Source organism: Fusarium flagelliforme (genome assembly GCF_020744385.1).
Source record: "Fusarium flagelliforme strain FIESC 12 MPI-CAGE-AA-0113 chromosome Unknown B0J16scaffold_9, whole genome shotgun sequence".
NCBI lineage: Eukaryota > Fungi > Ascomycota > Sordariomycetes > Hypocreales > Nectriaceae > Fusarium > Fusarium flagelliforme.
Genome location: NW_025763511.1, coordinates 154,670 through 181,274, shown reverse-complemented (window position 1 = coordinate 181,274; position 26,605 = coordinate 154,670). Strand labels below are relative to the sequence as shown.

At 48.5% G+C, this 26,605-nt stretch overlaps 10 protein-coding genes across 10 annotated transcripts; 5 read left to right on the top strand and 5 right to left on the bottom strand.

Annotated features, from left to right (window-relative positions):
• Positions 1–646: 646 nt before the first annotated feature.
• Positions 647–982, bottom strand: B0J16DRAFT_276984 (uncharacterized protein; the record flags this gene model as incomplete). Its single annotated transcript, XM_046123781.1, has 1 exon — positions 647–982. A coding segment is annotated over one exon (336 nt), but the record flags the coding sequence as incomplete, so codon positions are not given.
• An 835-nt stretch (positions 983–1,817) lies between these two features.
• Positions 1,818–3,646, top strand: B0J16DRAFT_200549 (uncharacterized protein). The gene is made up of 4 exons (XM_046122956.1): positions 1,818–2,291; positions 2,356–2,643; positions 2,702–2,832; positions 2,885–3,646. The coding sequence occupies exons 1-4, from the start codon at positions 2,012–2,014 to the stop codon at positions 3,464–3,466; spliced, it is 1,281 nt and encodes a 426-aa protein (XP_045977363.1). The 5' UTR covers positions 1,818–2,011; the 3' UTR covers positions 3,467–3,646.
• Positions 3,647–3,826: 180 nt separating this feature from the next.
• B0J16DRAFT_325632 (uncharacterized protein) lies at positions 3,827–5,320 on the bottom strand (the record flags this gene model as incomplete). Its single annotated transcript, XM_046125898.1, has 1 exon — positions 3,827–5,320. One exon carries the CDS (start codon positions 5,318–5,320, stop codon positions 3,827–3,829), a length of 1,494 nt encoding a protein of 497 aa, XP_045977362.1.
• A 4,122-nt stretch (positions 5,321–9,442) lies between these two features.
• On the top strand, positions 9,443–10,963 carry B0J16DRAFT_351456 (uncharacterized protein). The gene is made up of 5 exons (XM_046129191.1): positions 9,443–9,702; positions 9,785–10,154; positions 10,206–10,323; positions 10,375–10,515; positions 10,563–10,963. Exons 1-5 carry the CDS (start codon positions 9,556–9,558, stop codon positions 10,897–10,899), a joined length of 1,113 nt encoding a protein of 370 aa, XP_045977361.1. The 5' UTR covers positions 9,443–9,555; the 3' UTR covers positions 10,900–10,963.
• Positions 10,964–13,533: 2,570 nt separating this feature from the next.
• On the bottom strand, positions 13,534–14,383 carry B0J16DRAFT_351453 (Mss4-like protein). The gene is made up of 2 exons (XM_046129190.1): positions 14,129–14,383; positions 13,534–14,076 (listed from the first exon to the last, which is right to left on the bottom strand). Exons 1-2 carry the CDS (start codon positions 14,201–14,203, stop codon positions 13,723–13,725), a joined length of 429 nt encoding a protein of 142 aa, XP_045977360.1. The 5' UTR covers positions 14,204–14,383; the 3' UTR covers positions 13,534–13,722.
• Positions 14,384–14,784: 401 nt separating this feature from the next.
• On the bottom strand, positions 14,785–15,063 carry B0J16DRAFT_237651 (uncharacterized protein; the record flags this gene model as incomplete). The annotated part of the gene is made up of 1 exon (XM_046123042.1): positions 14,785–15,063. A coding segment is annotated over one exon (279 nt), but the record flags the coding sequence as incomplete, so codon positions are not given.
• A 518-nt stretch (positions 15,064–15,581) lies between these two features.
• On the bottom strand, positions 15,582–16,928 carry B0J16DRAFT_312394 (uncharacterized protein; the record flags this gene model as incomplete). The annotated part of the gene is made up of 2 exons (XM_046125047.1): positions 15,582–16,736; positions 16,879–16,928. 2 exons carry the CDS (start codon positions 16,926–16,928, stop codon positions 15,929–15,931), a joined length of 858 nt encoding a protein of 285 aa, XP_045977358.1. The 3' UTR covers positions 15,582–15,928.
• A 2,247-nt stretch (positions 16,929–19,175) lies between these two features.
• Positions 19,176–20,375, top strand: B0J16DRAFT_312390 (uncharacterized protein). The gene has a single exon (XM_046125046.1). The coding sequence runs from the start codon at positions 19,285–19,287 to the stop codon at positions 20,080–20,082; it is 798 nt and encodes a 265-aa protein (XP_045977357.1). The 5' UTR covers positions 19,176–19,284; the 3' UTR covers positions 20,083–20,375.
• Positions 20,376–20,911: 536 nt separating this feature from the next.
• On the top strand, positions 20,912–21,844 carry B0J16DRAFT_276978 (uncharacterized protein; the record flags this gene model as incomplete). The annotated part of the gene is made up of 1 exon (XM_046123780.1): positions 20,912–21,844. A coding segment is annotated over one exon (933 nt), but the record flags the coding sequence as incomplete, so codon positions are not given.
• Positions 21,845–25,567: 3,723 nt separating this feature from the next.
• B0J16DRAFT_200480 (uncharacterized protein) lies at positions 25,568–26,598 on the top strand. The gene has a single exon (XM_046122955.1). It carries the CDS (start codon positions 25,657–25,659, stop codon positions 26,590–26,592), a length of 936 nt encoding a protein of 311 aa, XP_045977355.1. The 5' UTR covers positions 25,568–25,656; the 3' UTR covers positions 26,593–26,598.
• The last annotated feature ends 7 nt before the right edge of the window (positions 26,599–26,605 follow it).

Here is a 26,605-nt window from a genome sequence, read left to right as displayed (position 1 = left end):
TCCTGTTTGCACCGTCGACCTTGACCGGGTATAGCTGGTCTCTGAGAACCCTCACGCCCTTCACCATCGTCCTCTCTGCCGCCTCCCTGACAAGCTGCAGCTCCGCCTCGTCTCGGCACACTACCTTGATGCGATCTTCGTTCCTTACATCCTTCACCACGGCTGCGCATCGCCAGTTCGGTTGGCCGCCTTCCCTCGCCCGCACCTTTTCTTCGATAGCTTGACGCACTTCTCCTACTTGCGCCTTGCCTCTGTCCTCCTCGCTGACCCGTGATGTGTCAATAGTACAGAACAAGGTGTCCGTGAATGAGGATGGGGTAGTGCGCATGGACGAAAGAGTGCGGACGTTACTTGGCTGGCTTGTGGGTGGGGTACGGGCTACGTCCGCATACGATGGCTGCGGGCTCGTCTGAGCACCGCTCGAAATGCTGCCGGCTATCGTATTCAGCTGTTCTTTCATTTGGCTGATCTCCTCTTTCGCCCGCTGCATCTCGTCTCTTGCCTGCTTCAGTTCCTCCTTCGCTTGCCTTATCTCTTCTGCCGCTTGACCTTGTGCTATCCCTACTTCTTTCATGACTTGCAATCGCATCTGCTCAAAGTTCCGCGCTGTTTGTTCCCGAATGATCTTCAATTGCTCGGTTGTTTGCTCACGCGTTGTTCTAATCTGTTCGCTCGTTTGCTCTCGCATCACCCTCAGCTGCCTGGTAGACTGCTCATGCAGGCGCCTGAGCTCATCTACCTTCCTCGACTCCTCGGCCGCCTGCGTCTTGACCGCCTGAACTTCCTGCTGAAGCTGTCGAACCATCTCTAGCTGCTCACCTATCATCTGCGTTGTCATCCGCTGATTGCCCATCAACGCGTCCCAGAGTCTCTCGAGCATCTTCTTCTGCTCGTCCATTAGCTGAGTCGACGTCTCGTGAAGCATGGCTCGGAGCATAGTCCGCATCAGCGACACGTTGTTGCCCCACGCGTCTTCCAACATCTGCGATTTTCCAGCCTTGTCGGCCAGCTCGGTCTCACCCCTGGCTCCGCCGTGAAGTGGTGCTACAACTGCATCAGCCCTTTCCCCGACCGCCTGCGACTTTTCCTGTAGCCGTTCCTGCAGGTTCGCGGTCCGCTTCATGGTTCTCGAGGTCTGACGCGTCGCTGCGACAGAGCCTCCACCTCGCACCAGGATCACGTCACCAGTCGCGTCCATTTTGCATCAAAGACGCTCACGGCCGCGCCGGCTCCTACGCTCCGCTAAAATATTATTAAGAAGATTGTAAAGATTGTAAAGATTGTAAAGATTGTCCGCTGCTGTTAAGGTCGGCTCCGACGGTGTTGAGGTGTCTGCTCCGCGTCGCATGGAGAAGTGTCTGTAGATTAGTAAGTATAACTGGAGCTAGGCATACAGAGTCGGGGAATTATTTGAACGATAAATCCGAGGTGGGCTTCCATAAACGGTATAGGCCTCATGCGTTACAGCTCTGATTTCGAATTCACTGGCAAGAAAAAGCGAGGGCCTTCCTCATCTGATCGCAAACGCGTCACATTAGTTGGAATCCACTATCAATCTCACACTTTTCACCCTGTCTCACACTTTTTGTGCCCAACTAAGCTTGCTTAGTTGGTCCCCCCTCCCGGCGAACCAACGAGTAATGCTACTGTGACGAAGAGAACAATGGGGCTCATTCCGCCGTCAATTTAACATGAGAAAACCCCACTGGAGGGCCTTATCCGGCCAATAGAAAGTTGTGATCTGATGACGTAAGAATGCGTTCGCACACGATATTATGGGGCAAGCAGCTTATTACTCAAATATAATCGGGTCCGGGCGCAGCTCAGAACGCGACACCACAAATTTACTGTGTTAGACACAAACAATCGTCTCTGCATCCTTTCATTGTCTGTCCTTCTCCTTCTTCTTATTCGTCACCCTTTCACTGTGCGACTCGTTGTTTGCCTCTAAAAACCTCTCTTTGTCCCGACTCTGGTCGCGGGCGGAACCCGACCGCATCAAAACGCGACAATGAGCAATCGAAAGCGATCGCAGTCCGTCCAGGAGAAGAAGCACGCAGGGTGTCCTTTCACAATCACTTACGCGCCGAGCCCATCACGCGCAGATGAGGGACGACGTAATAACAAGAAGCGGAAACGCAACGACCAAGATGACGATAAAAAGTTTCAAATTCAAATCTCCCCCTTTTCTCCCACAGGCAGCTTCAAAGCTCACGACAGTCTGGACGTGTACTACACAGTCAAACCTGCAAACCAATGGCAAAATATGACGCGCTACAACAGTTTTGTTCGTAGGTATTCGATAAACTGCGGCATTTTCTAAAGTATGACGCGCTCATGCGTGATTCTTGGCAGTTAATAGCATCAAGTACTACAGAGAGGACTTCGTCTATGTCGCCAACGAGTCAACTGTCAACCATCAAAAGGCCACAAATGATGGCGAAAGTGGCTACAAAAAGTCTAATGGTGAGTGGGTCGCGCGCATCCTCGAGATCCGTGCTTCCGATGAGCACAATGTTTATGCACGCGTTTACTGGATGTACTGGCCCGAGGAACTGCCCTCTGGCACCATCTACCACAAGACGAGAGTTCGGGGCCGCCAGTCATACCATGGTACTAATGAGCTGATCGCTTCCAACCATAGTACGTTCTAGAATGCTTAGGAATATCGTCCTGTGGCACAACTAACCAACTACTTTAGTGGATATCATCAACGTCGTCAGTGTAACAGCACCCGCAATCGTCAACCAATGGATTGAGTCAGATGACGAAGAAATCGAAGCCGCGCTTTATTGGCGTCAAGCATACGACTGCCGCAAACCACAACTTTCGGTATGTTATGCGATGGCTCCCCTTACATTCGCGCTCACTTACCCTTGTACAGTCCGTTGACATCATATGCGAATGTGAAACTCCTGCAAACCCGGATAAGATGCTCATAGGATGCTCGAGCTCGAAGTGTGAGCAGTGGATGCATCACGAATGCTTGACTCATGATATTCTCATGCAAGTTTATGCACGACTAGGTACCGACAAGCCTCATCGAACCGATGGAGCGGTTTCGAATGAGGAAGAAGCCGAAAATGTAACCTGTCATCTATCACCGACTGGCGCCGAGAAGGAAGAGGCCATCCGCACGATCGATGTCCACCCTGAAAAGAGTCGAGGTAATATACACGCAAAGGAAATTGTTCCAGAAACGCCTCTAGTGACCAGGAACTCAACGCCTAGACCAACGCCATCGAAATCTATCATTGCCACGCCAGCCAAGCGATCAGCCAAGAACGACCAAAAGAAGGAGGTGGAGAGTTTCAAGCCATACGCAGGACTCTTTGAAGCCAATCTAAAGATGCAAGAGGGCCCTACAGCGTGGGAAATTCGTGACTTGCGCGAAAGCGTAACCGGTGGCGAGAAAACCTGGACGGAGGAAGCTTATTGTCTGATATGCGGCGCTGTTATTGATTAACTGCTCAAGTAAGGGGCCATATAAGTACACTGGATCTGTCCAGATGAGCAGGCCCATCGAGCTTTCGCAGATAAAATTCAAGATTGCATAAGCAAGGTACTTGATCACTTACGTGGCTCGTGGGAAACTCGCACCCGCAATATTACCAGCTCAGCCTCATTGGTATAGGAGAGACGACAGAAAGATCAATAGCCGACATACAAATCACGAGTAGTCAAAAGAGTTCTGAAGCTGAAAGCCGAGATCTTCAACAGAACCGCCAAGCCTTGGGTGAAGTTTCTTAGATACGACCTTCGCCGGTCAAGTTGTGTTATCCGCTGGTCGACGAAGATTAAGTTGACACAACATCGTTTTTTAACTTCATCTACTTTGAGAGTGTCCAGAAGCTAAGTAACGATTGCGTTGTTCAGGATCTGAAAGTATCTCGTATGCGGTCTGTAGCTTCTTGAACTTCTCAGTTTTTTCAGGGTCATCGCCATTTTTGTCCGGGTACCATTTTAATGCTAAGGCGCGATAATAGGGGTTCAAGATCTCATCAATATTCTCCAGGGTTCTGGGATCAAGCCCAAATATCTTGAAATACCCTTTTGGATCATTGAATGATGGCGCCGTGCTTGGCTTCGTGGTCAAAACCGGGGGCAATTCTTCCAAGCGCTCGATATATGCTCGCTGTTGGCGAACCAGGGCGATCAAAGACTCCTTAGAAAGGGATTCTAGTTCGTCGCAAGCTCCACCTTCGACGCCAGTTGTAGCACCAATGCGGGATTGGAAACTAGACGGTCTAGCATTCTTGGTACTTGTGCGGTAGCTTGCCTTGACACCGAACAGCTCTCTTTTCTGTATGCAATCCAGTTGACTTAGTTGGACTAGTGAATGAAAAACAAGTTTTGTTGATTCACGGTTTCTTTTTTCATAATCATTGGCCCAGGCGCAGTGTTTGTTGGGCAGTGGCACGACTGCAACGTTGAGGCGTAGAAAGCTCAGTAAGACCTGTACAGTCTCAGCTTGGTAGCGATGAAGTAACGTAGATAATCCCGCATCGAAATCGATTTCACCATACAGAGGCCGCATGCGGAATATACTCTGAATCGTGGTATTCCGCATGAAGAGATCATTATGAGGTGTTCCCCCCTTTTCCGTCACATGCTTGATAAACGATCCCGGAATCAAGTCTTCCACGAACTCTCGTTCATGCAACAAGAACCCTTTGTTGTAATTAGAGAATGCCGTAGCGACGGAGTCGATATCGAAGTCATAGAGCATCTTCAGGACTTTAACCCTAGCGGCGGTAGAAATAGCTTCCTCTTCAGATCTTACTATATCCAAGGCCAAGTGAGCGAGCAGTGAAAGTCTGAAAGTGATTTGAACACTCTCCATTGATGGAATATTCAGATGTCTGGCCTGGATTCCAGCACTCTGATACATGCTGTCTGTGTAGATTTTCGTCTGAAGTCTTGACTTTGCAATACCATCTCCATTTAAAACCTCGAGGATGTCGGCGTATAGTAAGTGATATTCTCTGAGGAAGTTTAAACGCTCCTCCGCAGGTGTGATGTTGAGGCCATAAGGATTCAAGCGTCTGGTGTAATCATACTGGAAGAGATTGCTCAATGCAGTAAGATTGTACGGGATCCTGAAACAAAAAGGATTATAGCGATGCAACATCTTCTCTTCATTCTTTCTCCATGAATAAAATGAAACACTTCCGGACCCAAGATGCTCCTTAGGATATGGAGGTTTGCTGCTCTTCGGTTCTCTCCGTGGATAGTTGTCCTCAATAAGGGTGCGGACCGCAGCGATGTATTTTGGATCAACAACTTCTGAAAGACACCAATCAATATGTTCGTATGCCATCGTAATGCGTTACGAGAGCAAACCGGTATCGGACTTATTTGAGTTTTCAGGGTGACAAACTAATCCAAGTTTTTGAACAGAGGCGAGAAGGTCAGTGCCACAGTCCAGGCCATGATGGACGTAGCATTGACACCTGACCTGCATCCCACCAATGATGCGACAGAGATCGCTAGCCGAGCACGTTCCCCCGCTTTCTGGGCCACATCTGCCCCTCAATTGCTCGCCCCTTTATTGCTACCAAACCATTTACACGATAAGCATATTGTTTCGAAGGATATGGGAAAAATGATTCATAAGTCTCCCTCGGACCTACTGTACTGATTACTCCGCGTATCAGGTCCTGATACAAAATTTGATGGCCCGTGGACGCCGCGCACCACTAGGATTTCATTGACCCACTTTAAACCTAGTCGCCAGTCCCCAGCCACCAACCTGCTGAGTCATATGGACCTAAACGAGCTGGAAGGTTCCGTTACCATCATCTTCTCGCAAGTATCGATCCTGCAGCCGATATATTTACATTACGAAAAGACCATCTAGCTGGCTCAAAACTGTTTACACTACGGGGCAATTTCTGAAGCTCTTGGGGGAAAGAGAGACCAACCTCGGCCCATTGCCATTTCCGGTTTTAATGCAGACCCTGTCGAAGGCCTTAAAAGCGGCCAGCTTGACCGGCTGCAGCCACCACAGGTGGGACACATACTGACATGGGACACAAGCTTACGTTGTACGATAGTTTTTGAAATAGCAAAGTAAATAGCTCCGTGAATTGCATTAATTGCCCTAAAAGTCTATATGAGAAATGAATAAGGCTATTTATTATTTATTCTCATAATAGCTCATCTCCCCAATGCGTGCGGACCTCCGCAATGTCACTCGCCCCACTTATCTCGGTCACCTCAGAAGTACGTGAGGGGTACGAAAAGTATAATCCAAAGAAGAAATTAATGCCGTTTTACACCTAAAACACCATCAAATCATTTCGATCTCATCAATGAGCTCCCCTCCGATTCTAGACGAGATACAGGTCGTCACTTCCTATGATGACAAGAGCTTTCTCGATGAACGGCACAGCCGCCGTATTTGGCCAGATGATTCAACCCGGGCCACGGTTTTTCCGGCCGAAGAGGACCAAGGCACGAGCTTCGAGCCCTTCCAAGTGGAAACACGTGAATTTCACATCAACACCCTGCCTCCAACGCCTCTGAAGCTATTCCAACTTTTCCTCCCTATATCCCTCGTTGAGAAATGGGTCGTCTACACCGAAATCTGGGTCTCGTGGCTCAAAATGAACGGTTGGATCGACAGCTGGAAAACCGAAATGAAGCGAACCTCAAAACTCCACAAATGGGAAGGTCCAACGGCTTCAGAAGTGATGACGACGATTGCAGTGCTTATTTATATGGGAGTGCATAAGGAAAAGAGCATACGAAGCTATTGGGAGAGCCCCAAGCCCGGTGCTCAACGCGCTGAGCACTCATTTGTTAAGTTCATCTCATACGATAACTTTCAACTTATCCACAGGCACCTTCGCCCCTTTGACCACACCCAAGTTGACGAGACTGCAACACTTCCGAGGGTATTCCAAGGCGTCGAAGAGTGGTCTGAGCACATACAAGCCGTATCCATGCAGCTATTCCGGCCTGGCTCCCACCTAGCTATTGATGAGTGCATAATCCGCTATACGGGCAGAAGTGACGTTACCACGACTATCAAAAGCAAGCCTGAACCCGTGGGCTTCAAGATTTGGGTCATAGCCCAGCTGGGCTTCTTATTCACTGGCTATGGCATATCAAAGATGCAGAACACGGCGCCGTTGGAATTGAAATCTCAGCACAGATATTATCATCACAACCCTCACAAGCCCGGCGTAGGAAAAGAAGAAAGGTCTCAGACAAGGCCGCAGACGAAATCCATGATATAGAATATAACAATGAAGCAGTGAATTCGACCCAAGCCGTCGTTGTTGGCCTTACAAAAACGCTACCAAAATCGACATACCACGTATTTGTGGATAACCTCTTCTCGTCCCCACCTCTCTTCCGCAACCTCCGCAAGCAGGGCTACGGGGCCACTGGCACGGCTCGTATGAATAGCGGCATCAGCAAGGAATTAGTTAAGGATAAAAACGATGATGGCAGGGTGAAGAAAATGTACGAATTTAATGCCGTCAAAGCGATACCGACCCTTGACAACCAGGTACTGGCTTCAGACGCTTTTGGCTGAGAAGACCTTACTAATCCGTCTTCGTTACGTATCCCTAGGTCAACCAAATCGCTTGGAAGGACGACAAGCTTGTGTTATTCTTGTCTACCGTGTTCACCGGCGCCGACGATGAGCGTGTCGTCCGGCAGAGGAAGAAGCCGTCGTCCAAGAAGTCAGAAGCCAAGCCGATACGCCGTTTTTTTTGGTGACGAGGCTGTCAAGATGATCAACATACCGACAGTGGTTGCTGCTTATAACGACGAGATGAACCATGTTGACCGCGGTGACCAATTGAGGTCATATTATAAGTATGATCATGCCCTACGCCGGGGCCCGTGGCAGGCACTAGCCTGGACCTTCCTCCTTGATGTGGCCCTTGTTAACAGCTATGTTGTTCAACTTCACGGGCAGCCAGAGTGGAAGAGATACACAAATCACAGGAAGTGGCGAGAGTGCATTTATAACGAATTATTCAACGCCTACGGTTATGACAGTCAGGCAAGGCAGCTTTACCGAGCAGGGGACGAGCGTGATCTACAGGATGCCGAATTACAGCGTAAACACGTGGACCGGGAGATCAATTTTGTCGACCGTCATGTTAAATCAGACTGCCTAGCCTGTCAAGGGTGTCGTCAGGGGCAGCTGAGAACAAAAGCCCCAGAATGGAGCCCTCTTACAGAGGTCAGCGGCAATGAGGAGAAGAAGAGGAAGCGGCCTAAGGTGCGTAGTCAGACCACCTTCGGATGCCGTATCTGTGATGTTGCGATTTGTCAAAGCAAATATTGCTGGGACTTCTATCACCACCTAATTTAGCAGAGGAATTTTGTACCCTTTATTTCGTGCATTTTAATTGGCCATAACCCCTCGTCGTGACCACAGTGGAGGTCCGCACGAATTGGGGAGATGGAGAATTGAACCTGCAACCTCGTTGGGCTAACCTACTGGTTTTACGCGAAAAGATTTAACCACTGTGCTAACCGGGCTCATAACCTGTTGAAATACAAAGAGGGATAATTTCCTAGTGGCTGTTGAGACTTACATCTCAACAGTCGCACCGTGACGAACGGAGTGGAACCGACCCCTGTTCGACTTTCAAGACCAGCGCCCACTTCTGTGAGTCTAACGTCAATCACCCCCCGGCCGGCTACCCCCACAAACCGGCCAGCTTCAATTTTAATATGCGAAAAAGATATGCCAGCCTCAGGCATCAACTTGTTTTCGCTGTAGTGGCCGGTCTGTGGGGGTAGCAGGTCGGGGGGTGACTGACGTTGTTAGATACGCACGAATACGATGGGGTGGGTGTATTAAAGTGTGGACCAGAATGTGGTTCTTTTATTGATTGTCGACTTGATTCTTTTGATCAGTCTGCTAGGAGGGGTTAATTCAATTCCCCTCCTTTTCTGGATACAAGAATAATATTGTGATAGAGGAAAGTGGAGCCTATTCCCAGCCGCCAATCTAACAACCATTCGGCCCACATCTAATCATTGTGTCACGTTGTGTATTTTACATAATCGGGCGTGCGATCGTTATAGCAGTGATACTCCAGTCGGACCCCAGTATAAAGATGTATAAGGGACTTAGAGCGGGGAAGAAACAAAACCAAGAATATACACACATCCAATAAGACACATCAGAAAATCAGAGATCGTGACACATTGAGAGATCTTGCAGTTGTCGATCATGGCCGCAACCAGGATTTACAGTTTGGCAAATAGCAGCCCTCCCTGAGGCTTCAACACATCCCCCTACACTAAACGTGAAATGCAGCAATAATATCTCGGCTCATGTGCACACCGCCGTTGATGCGGCTGATTCATGTTCAAGCAGCCAAGGTCCGTGCCACCGCCCCTTATAAGCAGCTAGCGGCACTAGAGCCAGTAGCGTTTCTGTAGTGACTCTTCCTTCAGGTATAAAGGAAAGGTCCAGCAAAATTATGTGGTAAGACCACCATGGAGTTCTTTTATCCTACTGTTCATTTGTGTTAAGTTTTTCCGTGTGCGATAGCCGCGAAAAATGAGCTTCTCGTCATGGCCGACAATCGAGGAGCTCGCATTGTCATCTCGTGCTGGGCGTTAACGCTGGCGGCTACTACCCTGCTGCTGCTACGTATATACTGTAAGCTCTGGCGTGGCAAGGATCTGTGGTGGGATGACCTCCTATTGTGTCTATCTTGTGTGAGTAATCCAAATGATTGATGGCTCTTACACCTCGATGCAATGTAGCGTCAGAACTAATGCCGCCGGTTGTGTCTGGCAGGTTATGTTAATGATCGCTGTATCCATCAACACGTACATTGTCTCCCTTGGCTTTGGCAGTCATATAGACACCATCAGCCAGGACAATCTAAAGCTTATCAGCTTGAATACGATTCTCGTTGCTACGTTTGGTTGTTTGGCAACTTCGATAAGCAAGACAGCGTTTGCTGTGACCCTCTATCGTTTAACGAGCAATCGTTGGATGAAATTGTTGCTTATATGGATTATCGTGTCCGTCAACATCGTTTACAACTTGATATGGATCTTTGGCTTTCTCAAGTGCACCCCGTTTGAGAAGGTTGTTGATAATTCAACCCCCGGGAAATGCTGGAACAAGCAGAGATTACTCATTTTCCAGCTTGTTGCTTGTAGTTAGTCTCTTCCTGGCGATAGACCCTGCCGAAACTAACAAGTTGTGTAAGGCTATTCCGCCGCCCTGGATTTTCTGTTAGCATTGCTACCTTGGCCAATAATTCTAGGATTCTTCCTCCACTGGCGGGAACGAATAGGGATTGCCATAGCAATGAGTCTCGGTGTCATGTATGACCTTTCCCTCTACTCTTCAAGACAGGCTGTCTTACACTTACTTAGTGCCGGAGTGGCTGCCATCGTCAAAACAACTTTAGCACCCACTATGACGAGCCCCGATTTTACCTATGAACGTGCCGATCTAACCATTTGGACCTTGGCGGAGCCAGCTGCGTCGATCATGGCGATATCCATCCCCGTCTTGTGAGTATTATTACTCAGCACGGCTCACATTATCTAACTAGGTTTAGGAGAATGTTCTACACCGAGCTCTGGATCATTCGGAGAGACTATCCACGTGGATCATCAGACAAATCCACATCCCGTTTGCAAACACAGCGCAGAAGGTCCAGATCTGCTTGGTACGATCCAAGCCCTCGATATGGTCGACATAAAGCTGTCATTATCTCCAGCGCAGATTGGCAAGATTCACGAGAAGGCCTCCAGAGCCAACAAAACAAAGCAACATCATCACAAAATACGAATGGAATTACGAAAACAAATCGGATCAGTGTCCGACACGAACAAGCAAGCTTAGAAGAAGGGGGGTCGATAGAACTTGAGCCACTTAGTGACCCGAGAGTTTAGTCGGGCCAGACTGTAATATTATATAAGCTAATTGATATTTGATAGACACGATGTTGTGTCGAACGGGCATGTTTTATTGATGGAACAGGTCCAAGATTGTTGGCCAGCTATAAGCTCGAATCACCAAGTTGATGTCTACTGCAGTTCAGTAGGTACTGATAAGACTGGGAAGGCACTCATAGTCAAGGCTCGGACCAACTACACTGCATATCCACGTGGACTCCACGTAGTGATGCAATTTCTTGTACACGTACATACGTACGTACTGTAGTTTGGCCGCGGTACGTACGTACAACTTTATTGTACGTACAAATATGTACCAGACAAATTCCCCCCTTCCTTTTTAGGTAATACTGGTAACTTAGTAGGCTCCTCACGGTCCTCGTCTTCTGCCATTCTGGCCTCAAACCTCTGATTCCACCTCAGTGCCAACCCCCAATATATCACCCGTCGACTGTAATACACCCTGCCACTCAAAATCTCCACTGGTGGAGGCCATCACACCATCCATCCAGACCTTCTTGCCTTGCGCGTTCACAAATAACTCGAGATATGAGATATGAATCTTCGAGTTCTAGCCAGTCCTTCTCCTCAAGATCCGCCCAGCGCTTTTTATGGGCGTACTCCTGATCCTTAAGGCGATCTAATACGCGGTCGTTCATAAAAATGAAGGCCTGCATGTCAGCGTGCATGGGCGTAAGGCGATTTCGAGCTTTCGTGTGTATGAAACTAATAGCAGAGAAACTTTGTTCTGAGAGTATAGAGTTCGCAAGCGTGTTCATACCTTCACGGCTACTCTAGCCAGAATCGAGCCCTGGTTGAGGAGGCACTGCCACGCCATTGCTGGCTTGAATCCATCATCGTATACAGCGCTGTGCTTATTAAACAAGCTGTCTGGGCCGCCTGTACGCATTCGGAAGTGTGTGAATTCGGAAAGAGCACGGTGATATTCGTCGTCGTTTTTCAGCTGTTTCTGCAAATACTCTTGTACGCGCGCAAAGACGCTAGGTGGCAGTTTCGAATTTGGACCTGTTGTATCAGGCTGGAGGGCATCGGCGATCTAATGTATATCGTACGTTTGCTTATCGAGCCGGGCTTTGAATATAGCGTCAATGTCGTCCGACGGAATATCAGGAAACTGATCAGCCTCTCCCATCTCAGACCATTTGCTTTTGATTTGCAGCCAGCCATTTACAACGTGTGTGATCCCCGCCCCATAAGCCTCGGAAGCGTGTTGAAATTCGTTCACGGGTTTTAGCACAGCGATCGCAGTCTCCAGTTTTAGCCAGAAGCTGTTGTCTTTGATGATTCGAACCGCTTCGGGCAGGAGAACGGGGCAATCTTGAGATCGCAGCTCATCCCGTACATCTTTTCGAATAGACCAGTCTCTGGCAAGGTCTCGAGAACGGAGGAGGGAGAAGAAAGAATTGTACTGAGAACCCCAGCGTGTAATTATACTATTCGGAACGAGCGAGTTAGTATATCGATTTCTCAGTCACAGCTAACGATTTACCGGTACCTTCTGATCAGCGCGCGAGTTACTCCGTTCCACCTTGTGCGTTGGCACATTCCCAATCTTTGCAACTGTAATTTAGACCGTGAGAAGAACTTGAGAAGGGTGCTGACGTTATTACAGATCCTCAAAGAATGGAAGAAGAAGGATATCTTTAATTAGAAGCTGAAGGCCGTGAGAATCGCCTAGAGAGAAGTTGATATGTGAGAGCTCTGGGAATCTCCCTAGCAAGCCGTGTACAGAGCGCATCGTGTTTTCGGTATCTGTACAAATAGAATTGATTCTGGAGAGATCACCGCCGCACAGTTGCTGCATTTCTCCCCATATCAGCTTCACCCAATTCTCCGCTGTGTGCTGTTCGTCTCCCGTGTCAAACGTTTTCCAGTAGAAGGCTGGGCCGTCTGGTAGCTGTACCGAGATATTAACGATTCTGTGACCCGAGACATTATCGGAAGCGTCAAATATGATGTTGAACCATTCTGAGCTGGTAATGCGTTTGAAAACCTCGTCATAGAGTTCCTGATAGAAGTCGGGAAGAATTCTCGTGATGGCGGCGCGGCTAGGAGGCTTCCAGCCAGGCTTATTGCGAGTGAAGAAATAACGCCAACGGCGGCTCTCGAAGAGGCTGAAGGGCCGACCGCCGGCGATTACAGCAGCGGCGGCATCATAGGCGTAATTGTGACTCTCGTCCTGCGAGATATGCTGTGTTAAAACAAGAACGGGTTGATTGTGTTGTTGTTAGTTCTAAGTTACATGTGTCCGAGAGGAGCACAGCTCCTTACATAGTATCCACATCCCAGCCACCAGCAGATTGAACCACCTTGGCCATACTGTCTCAACAGCCTAGATCCTCAAGCAGTACGTAAAAAGACTATTTCCTTCTACACTCCGTAGCATGGCTTTCTCATCCGCCTGCACGGGGGACACACAGGCTATCGTTTATCACACTATCGAATGTTAGCACGATAGTCTGAATGATTGGGTAGACCGGGATGATACAGCTTCGACTTTGCGTTCTAGAAACCTACTGCGCCCTCTGCTTCGGCTTATTAATCGAAGCAGGATAAAATAGTCAGAAATTCACAAAGCTACGTGACTGGATAAATGAATACGATGTGTGAGTAAAAGTTTCAAAAGTATGAGAACTGGACTATGTTAAGCTCTCCCTTCAGAGCAATTACTAGTCGTTCCCGACTTCCGATTCATCAACACTAACGCGTCTCGAACAAGCCTTCGACTAGACACTTCAACTGGTCAAGCCAGTGTGTGTCTCTAGTAAAAGGTTTGTGGTTCAAGTTTTCGAGCAAAGACTACCCAGCCTCAAATTCCTTGCTCTGAGCCGCATTTTCAATTGGAACCAGCCAGGAGGCCCTCTCTAGGACATAAAACTCCGCATCCACCTTGTCATTCAGTTTCTTCGCATTCGTCAATGTTCCAGCCTGGATTAGCTTTAAGCCCTTGAACTGCGGCGCTGTAGCCTCCATCCATAAGGTAGTGCCGCAATCGGGGCAAAAGAACATGATGAGCGTCATTCCGTACTCGTGATTTACTGCATATGATTTGGGCTGACCTTTTGTGACGGTGAACTTTTCCTCGGGGACGGCAAAGGTGACAGTGTTGGTTCCTCCAGATACTTTACGGCAAGGGGTGCAGTAGCAGAGAGCCTGGTGCCCGTTAGATGTGATAATGGTCGGGAAGGTACCGGTAAGAGTTTACCCTCATGACCGGCTCATCTGTATACGAGTAGGCAGAAGCGCCGCAGAGACAAGAGCCTGAGGTATCAGAAGGCATTTTGATTGAAAAATTGGACCGCAGATGAGGTTTGAGTACTGGTTTGGAATTTCGCCGAATAGATTTACTGCTGAGTGCGAAATGAGAAGCGAGGGAGCCAGCAGAAGATAACTATCCATTAGGCAGACGCTTAAACGGCTCATTCTAGGCTTCTCAGAATAACATTTGCCTTCCCACGGGCTTCGAATCACCAATTTGGTTAGCCTTCCGAGGTTCGCGGCAAGTCTAATACTGCGATGTCGTGAGGTCCTCCGTCATTCGGCGGAGTTTGATAATAACCCCGTCGGGCCGGAGCGATGCTGCTCCCACATCATGACGCAGTTTCTTTTCGTTATGAAACGCGTCTGACGTGGACACTCTGCCACTCAACGGGTATTCTTGGATTTTGTTGGAGGAGTGGACGAGGGCTTGATTGCGGAGGGCAGGATCGCGAACAGGCAGAGAAAAGCTGCCTGGGCCGGTAAGAAAACAACGGCTCTCATTGTGAACCTGCAGCTTAGAAAGCTAAATGATTTAGGGGGCGGCTGATACATGGGCACCTCGGTGCCCAATAGCGTGGCGCTAGCGAGACCACAAATCACGACTTCCTCGGTCGTCCGTTCTTTGATCTCCACCATCTGCTTGCCCATCTCGTGCACTGTCTCTTCCTGCTTTGCAACAGCTTCCTTAAGTTCCCTGGTAATCTCAATCTGTTCCTTCAGCGCTTCCTGCAGCCTGTTGGTCTCCCTACGCGACCCTCCCAGGAGATCCAGAGCGTTCTGCAGCATTGCCCTTCCATCGCTGCTGCTGCTGCCGCTGGCGCTACTCTTTGGGACTTCGGTTCGCCGGTCGATCTGTTCTTCGGCCGGCACGGTCCGCGTCACCTGCCGGGTATTCTTTCGCGTTTCTTTGACGGTGTCTTCCAATTGTCGCGTGGTGTCTCGGACTTTGCTCGTGGGTCTCACTTCTCGACTCGGTCGCTTTGGCGTCAAAAAGGGGGGTCGTCCTGCACCACCACGATTTCGGCCCCGCTGGATCCGCCATGACGGTACAGTAGGCTAACCAACCTCCACACACACTTTTTGGTCGAACCAACGGCAGCAATCTTCTGATTCATCTGGATGTGGTTAAAAATGCAGTGGCCCCTAGTGTACAATTCCTGACCTCTGTGATCACCTAGTAGTCAATCTGCACGATTACTTCATCACTAGATCATCCACATACTGTAACCCAAAAGCGGTGGCCGACTCCGACCCTCCTACATCAACAGTTCACCAATCACCGTTCACCCATAAATGACGGTAACCAACTCCTCAATGCCAAAATCACGACCAATGGCAGCGCATTACACTTGCAGCCTGCGTGTCAACATCCCAATCCCACATGGCTCATTCCTACTATTTCAAGGGGTCAAAGTCCGACCAATTCTATCATAGCTAGCCCGAAGTTCCTTGCAAATGCAATTTCAAGCTTAAAAACAGATCAGAGTAACACAGTTTATGGCTTGCAGCCGGTCACGTGCAGGTACGGGATTGGGATATGGGGAGCGGGGTTACGCGCGTCCCAGAATCTGGCAGATCGCCTTGACCTGTGCCTGCTGGCGACAGTTCCGGACGAAGCCGGCCAGAAAGTCATCGAGGCGGCGCGTCAACGGCATGATCAGGTTGGGTACATGCCAGTTTCAACCGCTGGGGTAGCTTAATGAACCGAAGAATGTGGCTGAGGGTAGTACATGGAATACATGTTCTAGACGGACGCCTGCTGCTGCTGGTGATGCGGTATGTAGGGGTTAGAATAGGGAGTGTCGGGATGCAGCGGAGGATTACTGAGGTGGAACCCGGCGTCTAGATATTGAGTCTGAGTAACCTCCCCGCCATGTCTCATGTTGGGTAGACGAAGCTCTTGGGGTATTGTACCGTGATGGCCCACCACGTCGTATTCCATCTTGATAACGTCCTTGTCATGCACGGCGCCGATGCTTGAGGAGCTGGTGTTGTTGGAGGGGAGCATCAAGGCGAGTACGCTGATGGGGATATAGCCAGCGCCATAGTCGACTGATGATGATGGGGTTGAGACATTGGGGAGGACGGGACAGGAGACGGTACTCGCCGGGGATTCGCAGTTGTTGGATAAAGGGATGCATTGTTGGCTGTAGTCGGGGAGGGGGTTGTAATCACTAGGTAATTGTGATTCGCGAGGGCTAGGAATCGTACCGCTACTAGCGCTGAGGTTGCTATCGTAGATTGTTGACAGTAAGAGCTCATCTGGCATTGGGAGCTGTGGAGTTAGACCTGGTACAAAGTAATGTGACGAAGTCATTGGCACCCTGATAATCCCCTTGAGTCGCACCAGCTCTTTCTCGATTGCCTTGTTGCGGCGCAATAGCTCTTGAACAGTCTCGTCACGGCTTTGCTTGCTCTTGAGCTCCGCCAACTCCCGCTCTAATCGCTCGATGTGCTTCTTGGTGCGGGCGCGGATAGTCCTCTGGGCCTCGCGATCGTTGGCTCTCTTGCGGGCGAGTCGTGTGGGAGTAAGGGTAGAGACACTTCGGTTGCTTGAATAATGGTGTATTAGTATGGTAGGGATAGGTTGTCCTGTTTTGCTTTGCTTTCGTCCTGTTGATTATAATGCGCCGTAGATCTATGCCATGAGAACAATGAAACAAGTCCAACAGACAGATAAAGTAAAGAGGTAACATACCCTTTCGCTTCGGTTTGGCGGGCTCTGCTGATAATGATCGGATCATGTTAGTTCTATATGATGAGTTGGGAGGTCAATTAAAGGTTATGGGCGGGCGGGACTAGGGGTGTTAAATATACAGCACTATTTTCATGATCCGTCATCTATCCAGTGTCTATGCGTGAGTCTCTCACTCTTCTCTTCACCTTGTGAAATTACCTACAGGCGGTAGTAGACTAGTAGTAGCCTCCATATCCCTAGTCGCCGAGAGAGATGTACGAGTGAGGCTATGTGAGAGTTCGACACACCTCAGAAATCGTTCCTTTAATCCTTGAGAGAACCCCCAAATGCCTCCACTCCTTCCCTATTTACGTCATCATCTCAGTCATTGTTCTCATGGCCCATCCGTCCCAACCTTGTACGATCGAGGTTAAGACTAGCTTCGACGAGGGCCTGCACCCCAGGAAACCGAAATCTCATCAAGCCTTAGGACAACCGGAACCTCCCCCAAAACCAAGGAGGACGCAGTGAACAGGAACGCCATACAGTAGGCAAGACCGATTCGTCGCTGCTCTCCCCACTACAGTCAGCTTCGTTCTTCAACGCTCGCTCTTCAACGCCCGCTTTAGGCAACCTTGAGTGGTTTTATATCACCACATTTTTCTCGCCTAACGAATGATGACACATCCTTCGAGAATCGAGGATGCACACCAGACCCCGCAGAAACGGCGATATGCATGTCAAATCTAATCTGGCCAGTATCTCCTCCAGCAAGCCGCAATAGCTATGTATAAGAATGAGACAGATGGGAAGCCAGCTCTTGCAATCAAGGCCTGACTTAGCGACAACCAATCAGATTACTCCCATGACAGGCTCTGGGTAAGGGGCACAGCCCCAGTTGAAAATAAAGAGGAACGTACTCCATGCAACTTAGGGGCCTAATCTGTGTACGTCGGAATTTTCCACTGTGGATGGGCGATCTTTCTCGGCGGCCCCACTAGGCACATGCCCTTCGTGCATGGAGAAAGAACATCCCGGCAAGTAATTTAATTCGAATTATTTCTTTCTAGAGACATATTAATGCTGCTCAATAGGCATGCATTCATCTTCAGGTCGAAACCTACGCCTCGACTGAATGTCGTTACGAAAGGACTCAAACAAGGTATCAAAGACACGCTGCCGCCACTTGGTTTGGCTTTTTTTATCGCTTCCACTTGGCTGTCCTTGAAGCTGCAGAAAATAGCTGTTGATAAAGACTGGTTCAAGCAGAAGGTCCAAGTTTTTGGACCAGGTTGGCGCTACCCCACCGGGTACGTCGCCTAGTGAGATTTCCAGGGAAGCAAACCCTGTACATGGGTATGCAGAGCGAGTCTTTGCCCGTGCTCGTGACAGTGCACGTTAAAGCGATGGAACCAATAACTACGGGAAAATGTGAGCAACTCGGTGAGAGGCTGAGGTTTTCCTCGGTACAGTAGTTTATCCCAGAACTACATCAAATACTATCTGTCGCTTTGACCATCGCCATTGCATGTTTGTGCCCTATGAACTATGTTGAATTAACTTACATATGCCTCTACTAAGGAGAGTTCTTACTTTTAGCTCCACATTTGGAGGCCATAGACATGCTTCAACCTCCACTGCCCAATGGGCGGGGTTTCAAAAACTCTCGCACGGTCCCCAACACTAAAAGGTTTCGCTCCAGGCTAGCCTCACAAATTGCTTTTAATCTGAGATAAATATTACCTTCGTGAACTGGTGGGGAAGAAATGCAAGCCGTTCCAGCCCTTCAGAGCGAGCGCACGGATAGTCCAATCAGTTTCCTACACGTTTTAGTGATCCAGATACCATGCTAGCGTCCTCATCCCTCTCGCGCCGTCCCTCCCAGCAAATAGGGAGTTAGGTTGTGGGGCCTCTAAAGCCGGATGCTGGATCGAGGATCTTAGCTATGAAGATTAGGCACTTTTTACGGGGAATTTCTTCCGAACCTATGCGTGTTAATGGTATGGAGTACTGAGCTACGGGTTGTTATCCATGTGGTTTCACATGCTTAAATTCAATCTTTCCCTTCCCACCGCTCGTTGTGAACTGATCGTGCTAGCTGTCGGTCGCTCCGCGTCCTGTATTCAATTCCCGTTATTATTGCAGTTCATTTCGATCGCAGCGACCTGTATGAGCGTCAGCACAGTAGCTTCTTTACCACTAGTCATCCCGAGTTTCCAGCGCACGGTTTTTCACCTACCCAGAATCACCATCAGTAGCACAGAACAATAGCCCAATGGGCATCGGGGCCCTTCTAGATGTTTAGAGCTCCCTTCAGCTCTTCTCCTGCTGCTTTGGCCATCAGCTGAACTTCTCGTATAAAGACATACCCTGCGATCTCTCTTTACCTCGCGGACGATAGAGCCCTCGGTGGGCCGAGTGATATGGGAGGCGACTCAGCCTCCGGGACATCCTACACTCCCGAATCCCTTCTATGGGAGCAATGGTGGCCGTCAAACCAGCTAGTCCCGATTGGCTTATCAGAAGACAAGAGCGGCACGACAAACAGCGTTTATACGCAGACTGGTCCTCTGATCGATAGCTCCCGACATGATGATAATACTGAATTGAAAAACTATTGGCATTATATCAACTATGAGATGATTTATATACATCCAGGGAACGGCCTCAATCTTGTCATAGAGGATATACCCCTGTTTCCGGTTTCTGAGCATGGAATTCCTACGGAAGCACCCGGCCAGGGCCATTGGCACTCACACTCGACACAAATGACACCAAATCGAAAGACAAATTGCTGCTCTGACAATCTGACGCCTCGCAAATCCACTGAACGAACTCGCCTGGGTGATCGAGATATCAATCCACAGATAAAGAAGACGGGAAAACGCTCAGCTGTTCGCCGGACGAGAAATACCAACAGCAACGGCGCTCATCAACAGAGCAGCGATCGCATTAAAAGAACCCAGGAACAAAACAAAATTGCAGCCAACAAGCTCCGTGCCAAGAAGAGGGAACAACAGCAGGGACTTAAGTTTAGCAAGCAGGACCTAGAGTGTATCCACCGCGATCTTTCCACCTGCGTGGCCGACCTGACATTCAAGGTGTATGAGCTTAAGATGCAACTCCTACAGCAGTCGGAATGCAATTGTACTCTCATGCAGAACTACCTCGTTCATGAGTCTAGCCGATATGTACAAGCATTAGAAGGGAAGTCACAGTAAGAGGCCTCAGATCGGCGGTTGTAGCCTCCGATGCGACCCGAGTAAGGATGAAAATGGAATAAGACAGTGTGGGAATGGCAAATATGATGAAACATCATTGTGGAAAATCTCCGGGGTAGGTGTGTTATCTCAAAACATGTGTCACTTAGTCATATTGTTTGGGGATTTGGGGACAGGCTGGCGATCCAGTCCATCTCCATCCACATGGCCTGTTCTAGAATGGATGGGCGTCCATTTCGGTCAGCTCTGCGTGGAATGGTTGGAATGGATGGATGCGTGGACGCTAATTACAGAGTGATAATACAAGTTATCATCCCGCCTGTTGCTTCCCGCGCTTCCGCAGAGTTGAGTTCAACCAGCCCGTCCGTGCTTGGTAACCTGATTCCCTCGAGTAGTCTACTACATCATTATCGATCCTCCCACTTTCACTGAAAGTGGACGTTTTGCAATGTCATTGGCTAGCAATCCCTGTAATAACCCCGCATTCCACCTTCACCTGAAAGAGGACTCTGAATAACATATCCCCAGCAAAGTGTAAGCCAAAGTGGTGATCTCGCCATTTCATTGGTCGACTTTGCTTTTTTTCCCATGAAAGAGTTTCAACTTCAAGCTATGCCAATGCCCTATACGCGGCGACGCGCGTACGTTGTGTACCCTGGCTATCGACCTGCGGAGGCATATGAGCCCAACGAGTTAGAAACCTTCATTGCCATCATCTCTTTGGAAATACCAATCACGACATCGGAACGACCACATCATGAAGAGATCATTCGAAAGCACCCAGACTGACTATACTGCGGCCACTGGCACAAGCGAGACGACCCCATGACTACAGCACACACGCTGGGCTGAGCTATTCCGGAATAGATCACTCGAAATCATTGCCGCCACGGCGAAGCTACCGGCCTCGCAATGGAGTAGAAGATACCTACTTGGTCAATGGCAAGGACTTTATATCTGGAGCTCTGCCGAAACTGAAGCCCAGTTGCATGTTATCCTTCGCGGGCTAGACTTGATGTTCGACAGGGCAAGAGCTACGCTTGATCGCACGCCATATATCTCACGCTGTTGGCTAAATACATATGCTAAAGATGCTTTTTGGCCGCATGGATTTCGGGTCATACCAAGTTTTAAGAAGTATCTAGCAATATGGAAAAGATTCATCTGCTTCGTATTTCGCGTTCTGCAATACCCGTCTCGGCAGCGCAAGGAGGTATATAACTTGCGTTTGGGATCTAATGAGATTAAGATGATGCAGCATATATTCTATCTGGTCGGTCAACTGCAACTAGGGGAGGATGGCAACGTCAGCGACAGCTCAGACAGCGAGGGTGACGAATCTTATGGCCAAGACTGGCACGACGACTGCGAAATTCCTTCAGATCTTGAAAGTTCAGATACCGACCAAGACTTTGACACAAGTATACACAAGGATGAGAAAATAGGCAAAGATCAAACATCAGACTCCGAAGGATCTGACTTATCTCTTCCGAATGGTAACTGGTTGCGGCTGTCTGAGGCTTTATTCCAATTATCAATGATGTTCTGGACGTATCAAGATCCCGCTGGAAACATGTCATTTTCGACCATCATTCACTTCACTGCTGTCATGGGCATTCGACAACAATCCCTTGCCTTTCACCCGGCCCATAATTCTACAAGTGAGCTAGCAGGATTGATTTGGATTGGCCGATTATTGTTCCTCGAATATGCGCTGCCGGTCTACAGTTATTCTACTCTGGTTTACGAATGGCCTCGTTGAGATTATTATCCATCGCAGCCTGACCGTTTGAATGCGATTCGCAAGAAGTACTTGATTCGAGGTTGCTATACCCCATTCGGAGAAATCATTGAGCTTAAAGCCTTTGCCAAGTCAATTGTTAAGAGAGAAGGCATCCCCGGAAACCTCTCCTGGGATCCAGACGGGAAGTCATTTATAATCGGACATGACATCAAGTTTAAGCTTTCTGAATTTTGTGCAACGCATTGCAAAGTCATTAAAGTTGTGGGAGAGCGGATAGATGAGATGATGTTAGGGCTTGAAGTGGATATCAATACGGACGAGATCCAAGATGACCTCACTTGCCGAAAAGCCGGATGGTCTTTCATACAAGACCCTAAGAACAAGCTAGCGGATACCTGGGAGCAATTAGCAGATACCCTGAGATCGTCAAGTTTTCGCGGCAAACCTTTTATCAAAGGCACGGACTGGCAGGTCGACATCTATATAGTAATTGGCCCGTAATTTGCTATGATATAGTTCCTTCGTCCCGTTCTGAATGTCATAGGCTTTTCTCCTTCAAACGGCGCATCTCCTGAGTAGCTGTGATACCGTTCAAGACAAGGGTTGTGTGTGCTTTTCGCACTTTTTCATTAACATGTAACACACTTGGGGTCAGAGGCATGCCTGAGGATATTGAACATTCAATACGAAGGGCCACATAACCTTCGTATTGCTTGATTTGCCGTAGATTAAGCTGAGGTGTGTTGACATTGTTCCAGATAACCGTTGGAGGCGTGGAGGGCATCATTGGAATCCCCTCGTTGCGATGAGTATTTTGATGTATATCTCGTGATGATTCGCCAACTTCTTCTTCATTTGAATCATCGCGAAAGTCACTGCTATGGTTGGAAGATAACCCAGGTGTGATATAGCCGGGAAGATCACGTTCAGCAACCTCCAAAGATAGGGATGAAAGAGGGTTGACCATTTTGTTGATAACAACGGAGGGATCATGAGGATAGATGCCGAATTTTGCCCACAATGAGATGATAGTACTTTTCTTAGTAGCTTTGCGGCGAATCTCCTGTAAATGAAACATAAAGTCAGCTTTATTAAAGTCCGTAGCACCGTCAGCGATTTCCCTAAGTAAGGCTTCCTGATGCCAATGATTATATGTACTGAATAATCCAACATCTAATGGCTGAAGTATATGTGTCAGATGAGGAGGGAAGGGATATAAGATAATATTCGTATCTAGAGCTTTCTGATAAAGCCCTTTGGTGAAATGACTTTCACATCCATCATAAAGAATAACTCGAAGATCTGATGTATTTTGAGGCCGGGTAAATCTCTCAAAGTGGTCAAAGAATTCCTGTGCCGTGATATCGTCGATATAGCCTTTTGGTGTTGTGACTATCGTAGCCTGCTCGTCTAGGTCATTATCCACCCAACGGGAGGGAATCTGTACGCCGGGCATGATGACAAACGGGGCTATGATTCCTCCTGTTGCAGATATTGACTCCACGATAGTCATACTAATAGTCGTATGTGCATCTGTTAACAGAGGGGAGTCAATATCGAGGAAAGTCCATATCATAATACCGTTCATTAGACATCCTATTATAAAGCCGGTGTCGTCGAAATTCCAGACATTATCGAAGTTGATGTCGTTTCCCTTGACAAATTCTGTCCATTTTGCAAACCACTCTTCGACATTGGCTCGGTCTGCCATAGCTTTGCGATTTGCAGCGAGAGTACGGCTCTTTCTCCTATGAAAGACTTCACGATACCGCCTGAGGAAGCGGCGAGCCCAGAATCTTGAGGCATGAGGCTCACGATGTGTAGCCTTAAGCAGGGAATTCGCATACTGACGAAGTGTGCGTTGTTGTATGTGATGCCCATGTGTTACTCTCCTCCAACACCAAGCGAGTATAGCTTTCTCTTCTTCCTTGCTGAATAACGTCCTGTTGCCGCCGTTATCTCTCACAGGATGATGGCCGTTGATCCTACTGCGAAGTCTCTTATAGTTGACTTTCCATGCTTGTGCAGCGGCTCTCATAGAGGGATAAAAGCCCTCTAGATATAATGCCTTTGCTGCGATAGTGCGTTCTTCAATATTATAGTCCGTGAAGCGGGAAATTCGTGGTAAACCAGTCTCAGGATTTATATATATTTGTTGTGCTGATGGAGCAAGCTCTGGGCTTTCAGATGTCATATTTTTTTAATTAATTGAAGTACTATTGCAATACTTGTAATTGATTTAATATTTGTTGTTGAGGTGGGTGATATTAATAGAGGCTGTGGTGTTGCGGTAGATAAATAATTGTAGGCATCATAGGTGTAGGAAACGGGGACATGCATATAAAGAAGCTACAAAAATTTGGCGGGTTTTGCAGCCAAATTGAGGTACCTAAATTTTTTCCCTGTCAGCAGCCCCCTGTGCTTGAGGCACGGATACCGAAGGTAGTAACGAAAGCACGGGGGGCCGATCTCTAGGCCCTACCCAAGTACTGCATATCTATGTATGTAAGATGACCTTATTAGAGTCTGAGGCCCAGAACCTTCGACGGTCAAATGAGGCCCTTAGTAAGCGGCGCAGAGCAAAAAGAACCCGCCTACAAGATAGAGGGAAGATGACTGTAGATGAAGTACAGTAAGGGAAGCAATTGACCAGATGGATATTGATATACAGGTACAGCCTGAATCGTCGAGAAGCGGTTGTCGAGGCAACTCGGCGCGACCGAAAGAAGGCCGCTGTAGAATATGCAACAAGGCCGGTCATAACAGAAGAACATGTCAAATTGTTATTGATATATCCAGGGAAGAGGATAGCAATTGAATTTAACTGATCAGATGCTTTATTATGTTTTTATCTTGATATCTATCTCAAGGTTTGTGAAAATTGTTGCACTTGCTTGTTTGTTGCACTTGCTTGTGGAGCACGTTACACAAAACAACGTTTCGGACATTCCAGCAAGCGGGGCAGAAGTCCTTTCGTTCCTCAAGGCACACGCAACTTAGATCTTTCAATATCAGCTTCTACTCTCGCAATATGATTTAACACATTCAATCCTGAGGCAGGCTAGGATAGCCCCCTTCTCCGCGACAGCGATCAATACCCACGCCTCAGCCAAATCGAAGAGGCACATATTAGCGCCCTGCGAGCCGGGGTTGGGTGTTGGTCAAGCGAATCCCCACATTCTTTCGTAATGCCTGCACCAACGAGCAAATCAACAGCCCAGCGATACGCCTTCTATAAATGCCACTCGTCTATGGCGTATGTACTCCCAACTTGGAAATTGCGCGCGCTTAACACCTTGCCTCAGCCTCAGCGCTTATCCCATACAATTTGCCTCACGTCTCATAACCCGTTGCCAATCGTTGTATCGGCTTTGATCCCCATTGCGACTATTGACTTATTTTTACCATGCCTGGTTGAGTTGTGTGAGGGCCCTCTCCAAATGGGGAAGCGTGTCGTTTGCGGCTTCGGTCGCATCGTTGCAGCCATGGGCGGCCAACATCCGGTGGTTGTTCTGAACCTGACCAATGTGCGAAGCTTTGATGCCAGCCTCCTGACAGGACAACCTCCATGCTTGTCATCTAACAAGCTCAATGGTAGCGGTAAGGGTCGAGCTGTGACGTGTCTATTTGCGTCCCTTTACAAAATGTTGTGAGCCATAAACTTGCCTATAAAGTGAAGACCCAAACCCAGAGATTGAAGGCTAGAAAATCTGTATCACAACATATCCTCTTACACCTTACTGTATATTTTCCACCCACAGGCTTCTTTCGAACATCCTGTCCCCCTTTTACATCTGCCCAGATTGCTTTCACCAATCCATCAAACGAAGATGAGCATCGTACCACCAACAGGCATTCTCCGAAAGTGTTATGAGGAGGCTGCTATAGACATTGAATACAAGTCGTCCAGATTCTGGCAGGCTTGGCTCCAACGGGCCTTCAATGATCCCGACATATACAACCTCTCCTGCGAAATATCTCCAGATGGGTCCTTGAGAAGAGTTGACATGGTTGTGGAGAGATACGATGCTCACCATCACACACTTTCGGCAGTGCTCTGGGTTGAGGCCAAACGCCCAACGGGCAGCGTCAGACAAGTTGAAGGCCAGGCCCTTGATGCAGCCATGAGATGCATTAAGCGGGACGGTCTGGAGTTCGTTTATGTCATGACCACGGTTGGCCTCTCGTTTCGCGCCTGGAAGGTTTATGATGAGGTGCCAGCGCTTCAGCCAGAACACGGAACTCCCGTCGAGGCGGATCGCATGCAGTACATCAATGCGGACTCGGACGAGGCCTGGGTACTCAGCCATTTTGTCACTCAGGTCAAGAACTATCCTCCTTTGAGACGTGCGCCGGTTCTTCCGAGTCAGTCCCTGTCCCAGGAAGAATATGAGGTATATGCTGGTGTACAGGAAGGATACATTGGCGAACAAGGGGGATATCCTAGTGGGCAGCAAGGATATGCCGGTGAAGCGGATGGCCAAGGCAGCGCACCGGGAATGGTTTACCAGAATGATCAGCCTGAGGCGTCGACTAGTTGGGAATATGGACAAGCGAGTACGGGGAATAGTGAGGAGTATGTCAAGGTCCAGGTCGAGAGGGTTGCTCACTTGACAAGGCCCAACGAATATTTTTACAAAGATGTCAAAGGTCAGAAGAGAGCGACCACCAAGAACGATTGGAAGGGAATCTCCTACAACGGGAGACCGGCATGGACTACCCGCCGGAAAGGTGTAAATTACTACACTCGGGAGACGATTGGATAGTTTGAGAACATTT

Excerpts from the sequence above, each read along its gene's own strand:
- B0J16DRAFT_351456 (XM_046129191.1), top strand. The coding sequence starts at position 9,556 with ATGGCCGACAATCGAGGAGCTCGCATTGTCATCTCGTGCTGGGCGTTA. Across the intron at positions 10,155-10,205 it reads TTTCCAGCTTGTTGCTTGTA|GCTATTCCGCCGCCCTGGAT; the intron begins GTTAGTCTCTTC and ends AAGTTGTGTAAG. Across the intron at positions 10,324-10,374 it reads GCAATGAGTCTCGGTGTCAT|TGCCGGAGTGGCTGCCATCG; the intron begins GTATGACCTTTC and ends ACACTTACTTAG.
- B0J16DRAFT_200480 (XM_046122955.1), top strand. The coding sequence starts at position 25,657 with ATGAGCATCGTACCACCAACAGGCATTCTCCGAAAGTGTTATGAGGAG.
- B0J16DRAFT_200549 (XM_046122956.1), top strand. The coding sequence starts at position 2,012 with ATGAGCAATCGAAAGCGATCGCAGTCCGTCCAGGAGAAGAAGCACGCA. Across the intron at positions 2,292-2,355 it reads GCGCTACAACAGTTTTGTTC|TTAATAGCATCAAGTACTAC; the intron begins GTAGGTATTCGA and ends GATTCTTGGCAG. Across the intron at positions 2,833-2,884 it reads GCCGCAAACCACAACTTTCG|TCCGTTGACATCATATGCGA; the intron begins GTATGTTATGCG and ends ACCCTTGTACAG.
- B0J16DRAFT_351453 (XM_046129190.1), bottom strand. The coding sequence starts at position 14,203 with ATGCCTTCTGATACCTCAGGCTCTTGTCTCTGCGGCGCTTCTGCCTAC. Across the intron at positions 14,077-14,128 it reads CAGATGAGCCGGTCATGAGG|GCTCTCTGCTACTGCACCCC; the intron begins GTAAACTCTTAC and ends AACGGGCACCAG.
- B0J16DRAFT_312390 (XM_046125046.1), top strand. The coding sequence starts at position 19,285 with ATGGGAGGCGACTCAGCCTCCGGGACATCCTACACTCCCGAATCCCTT.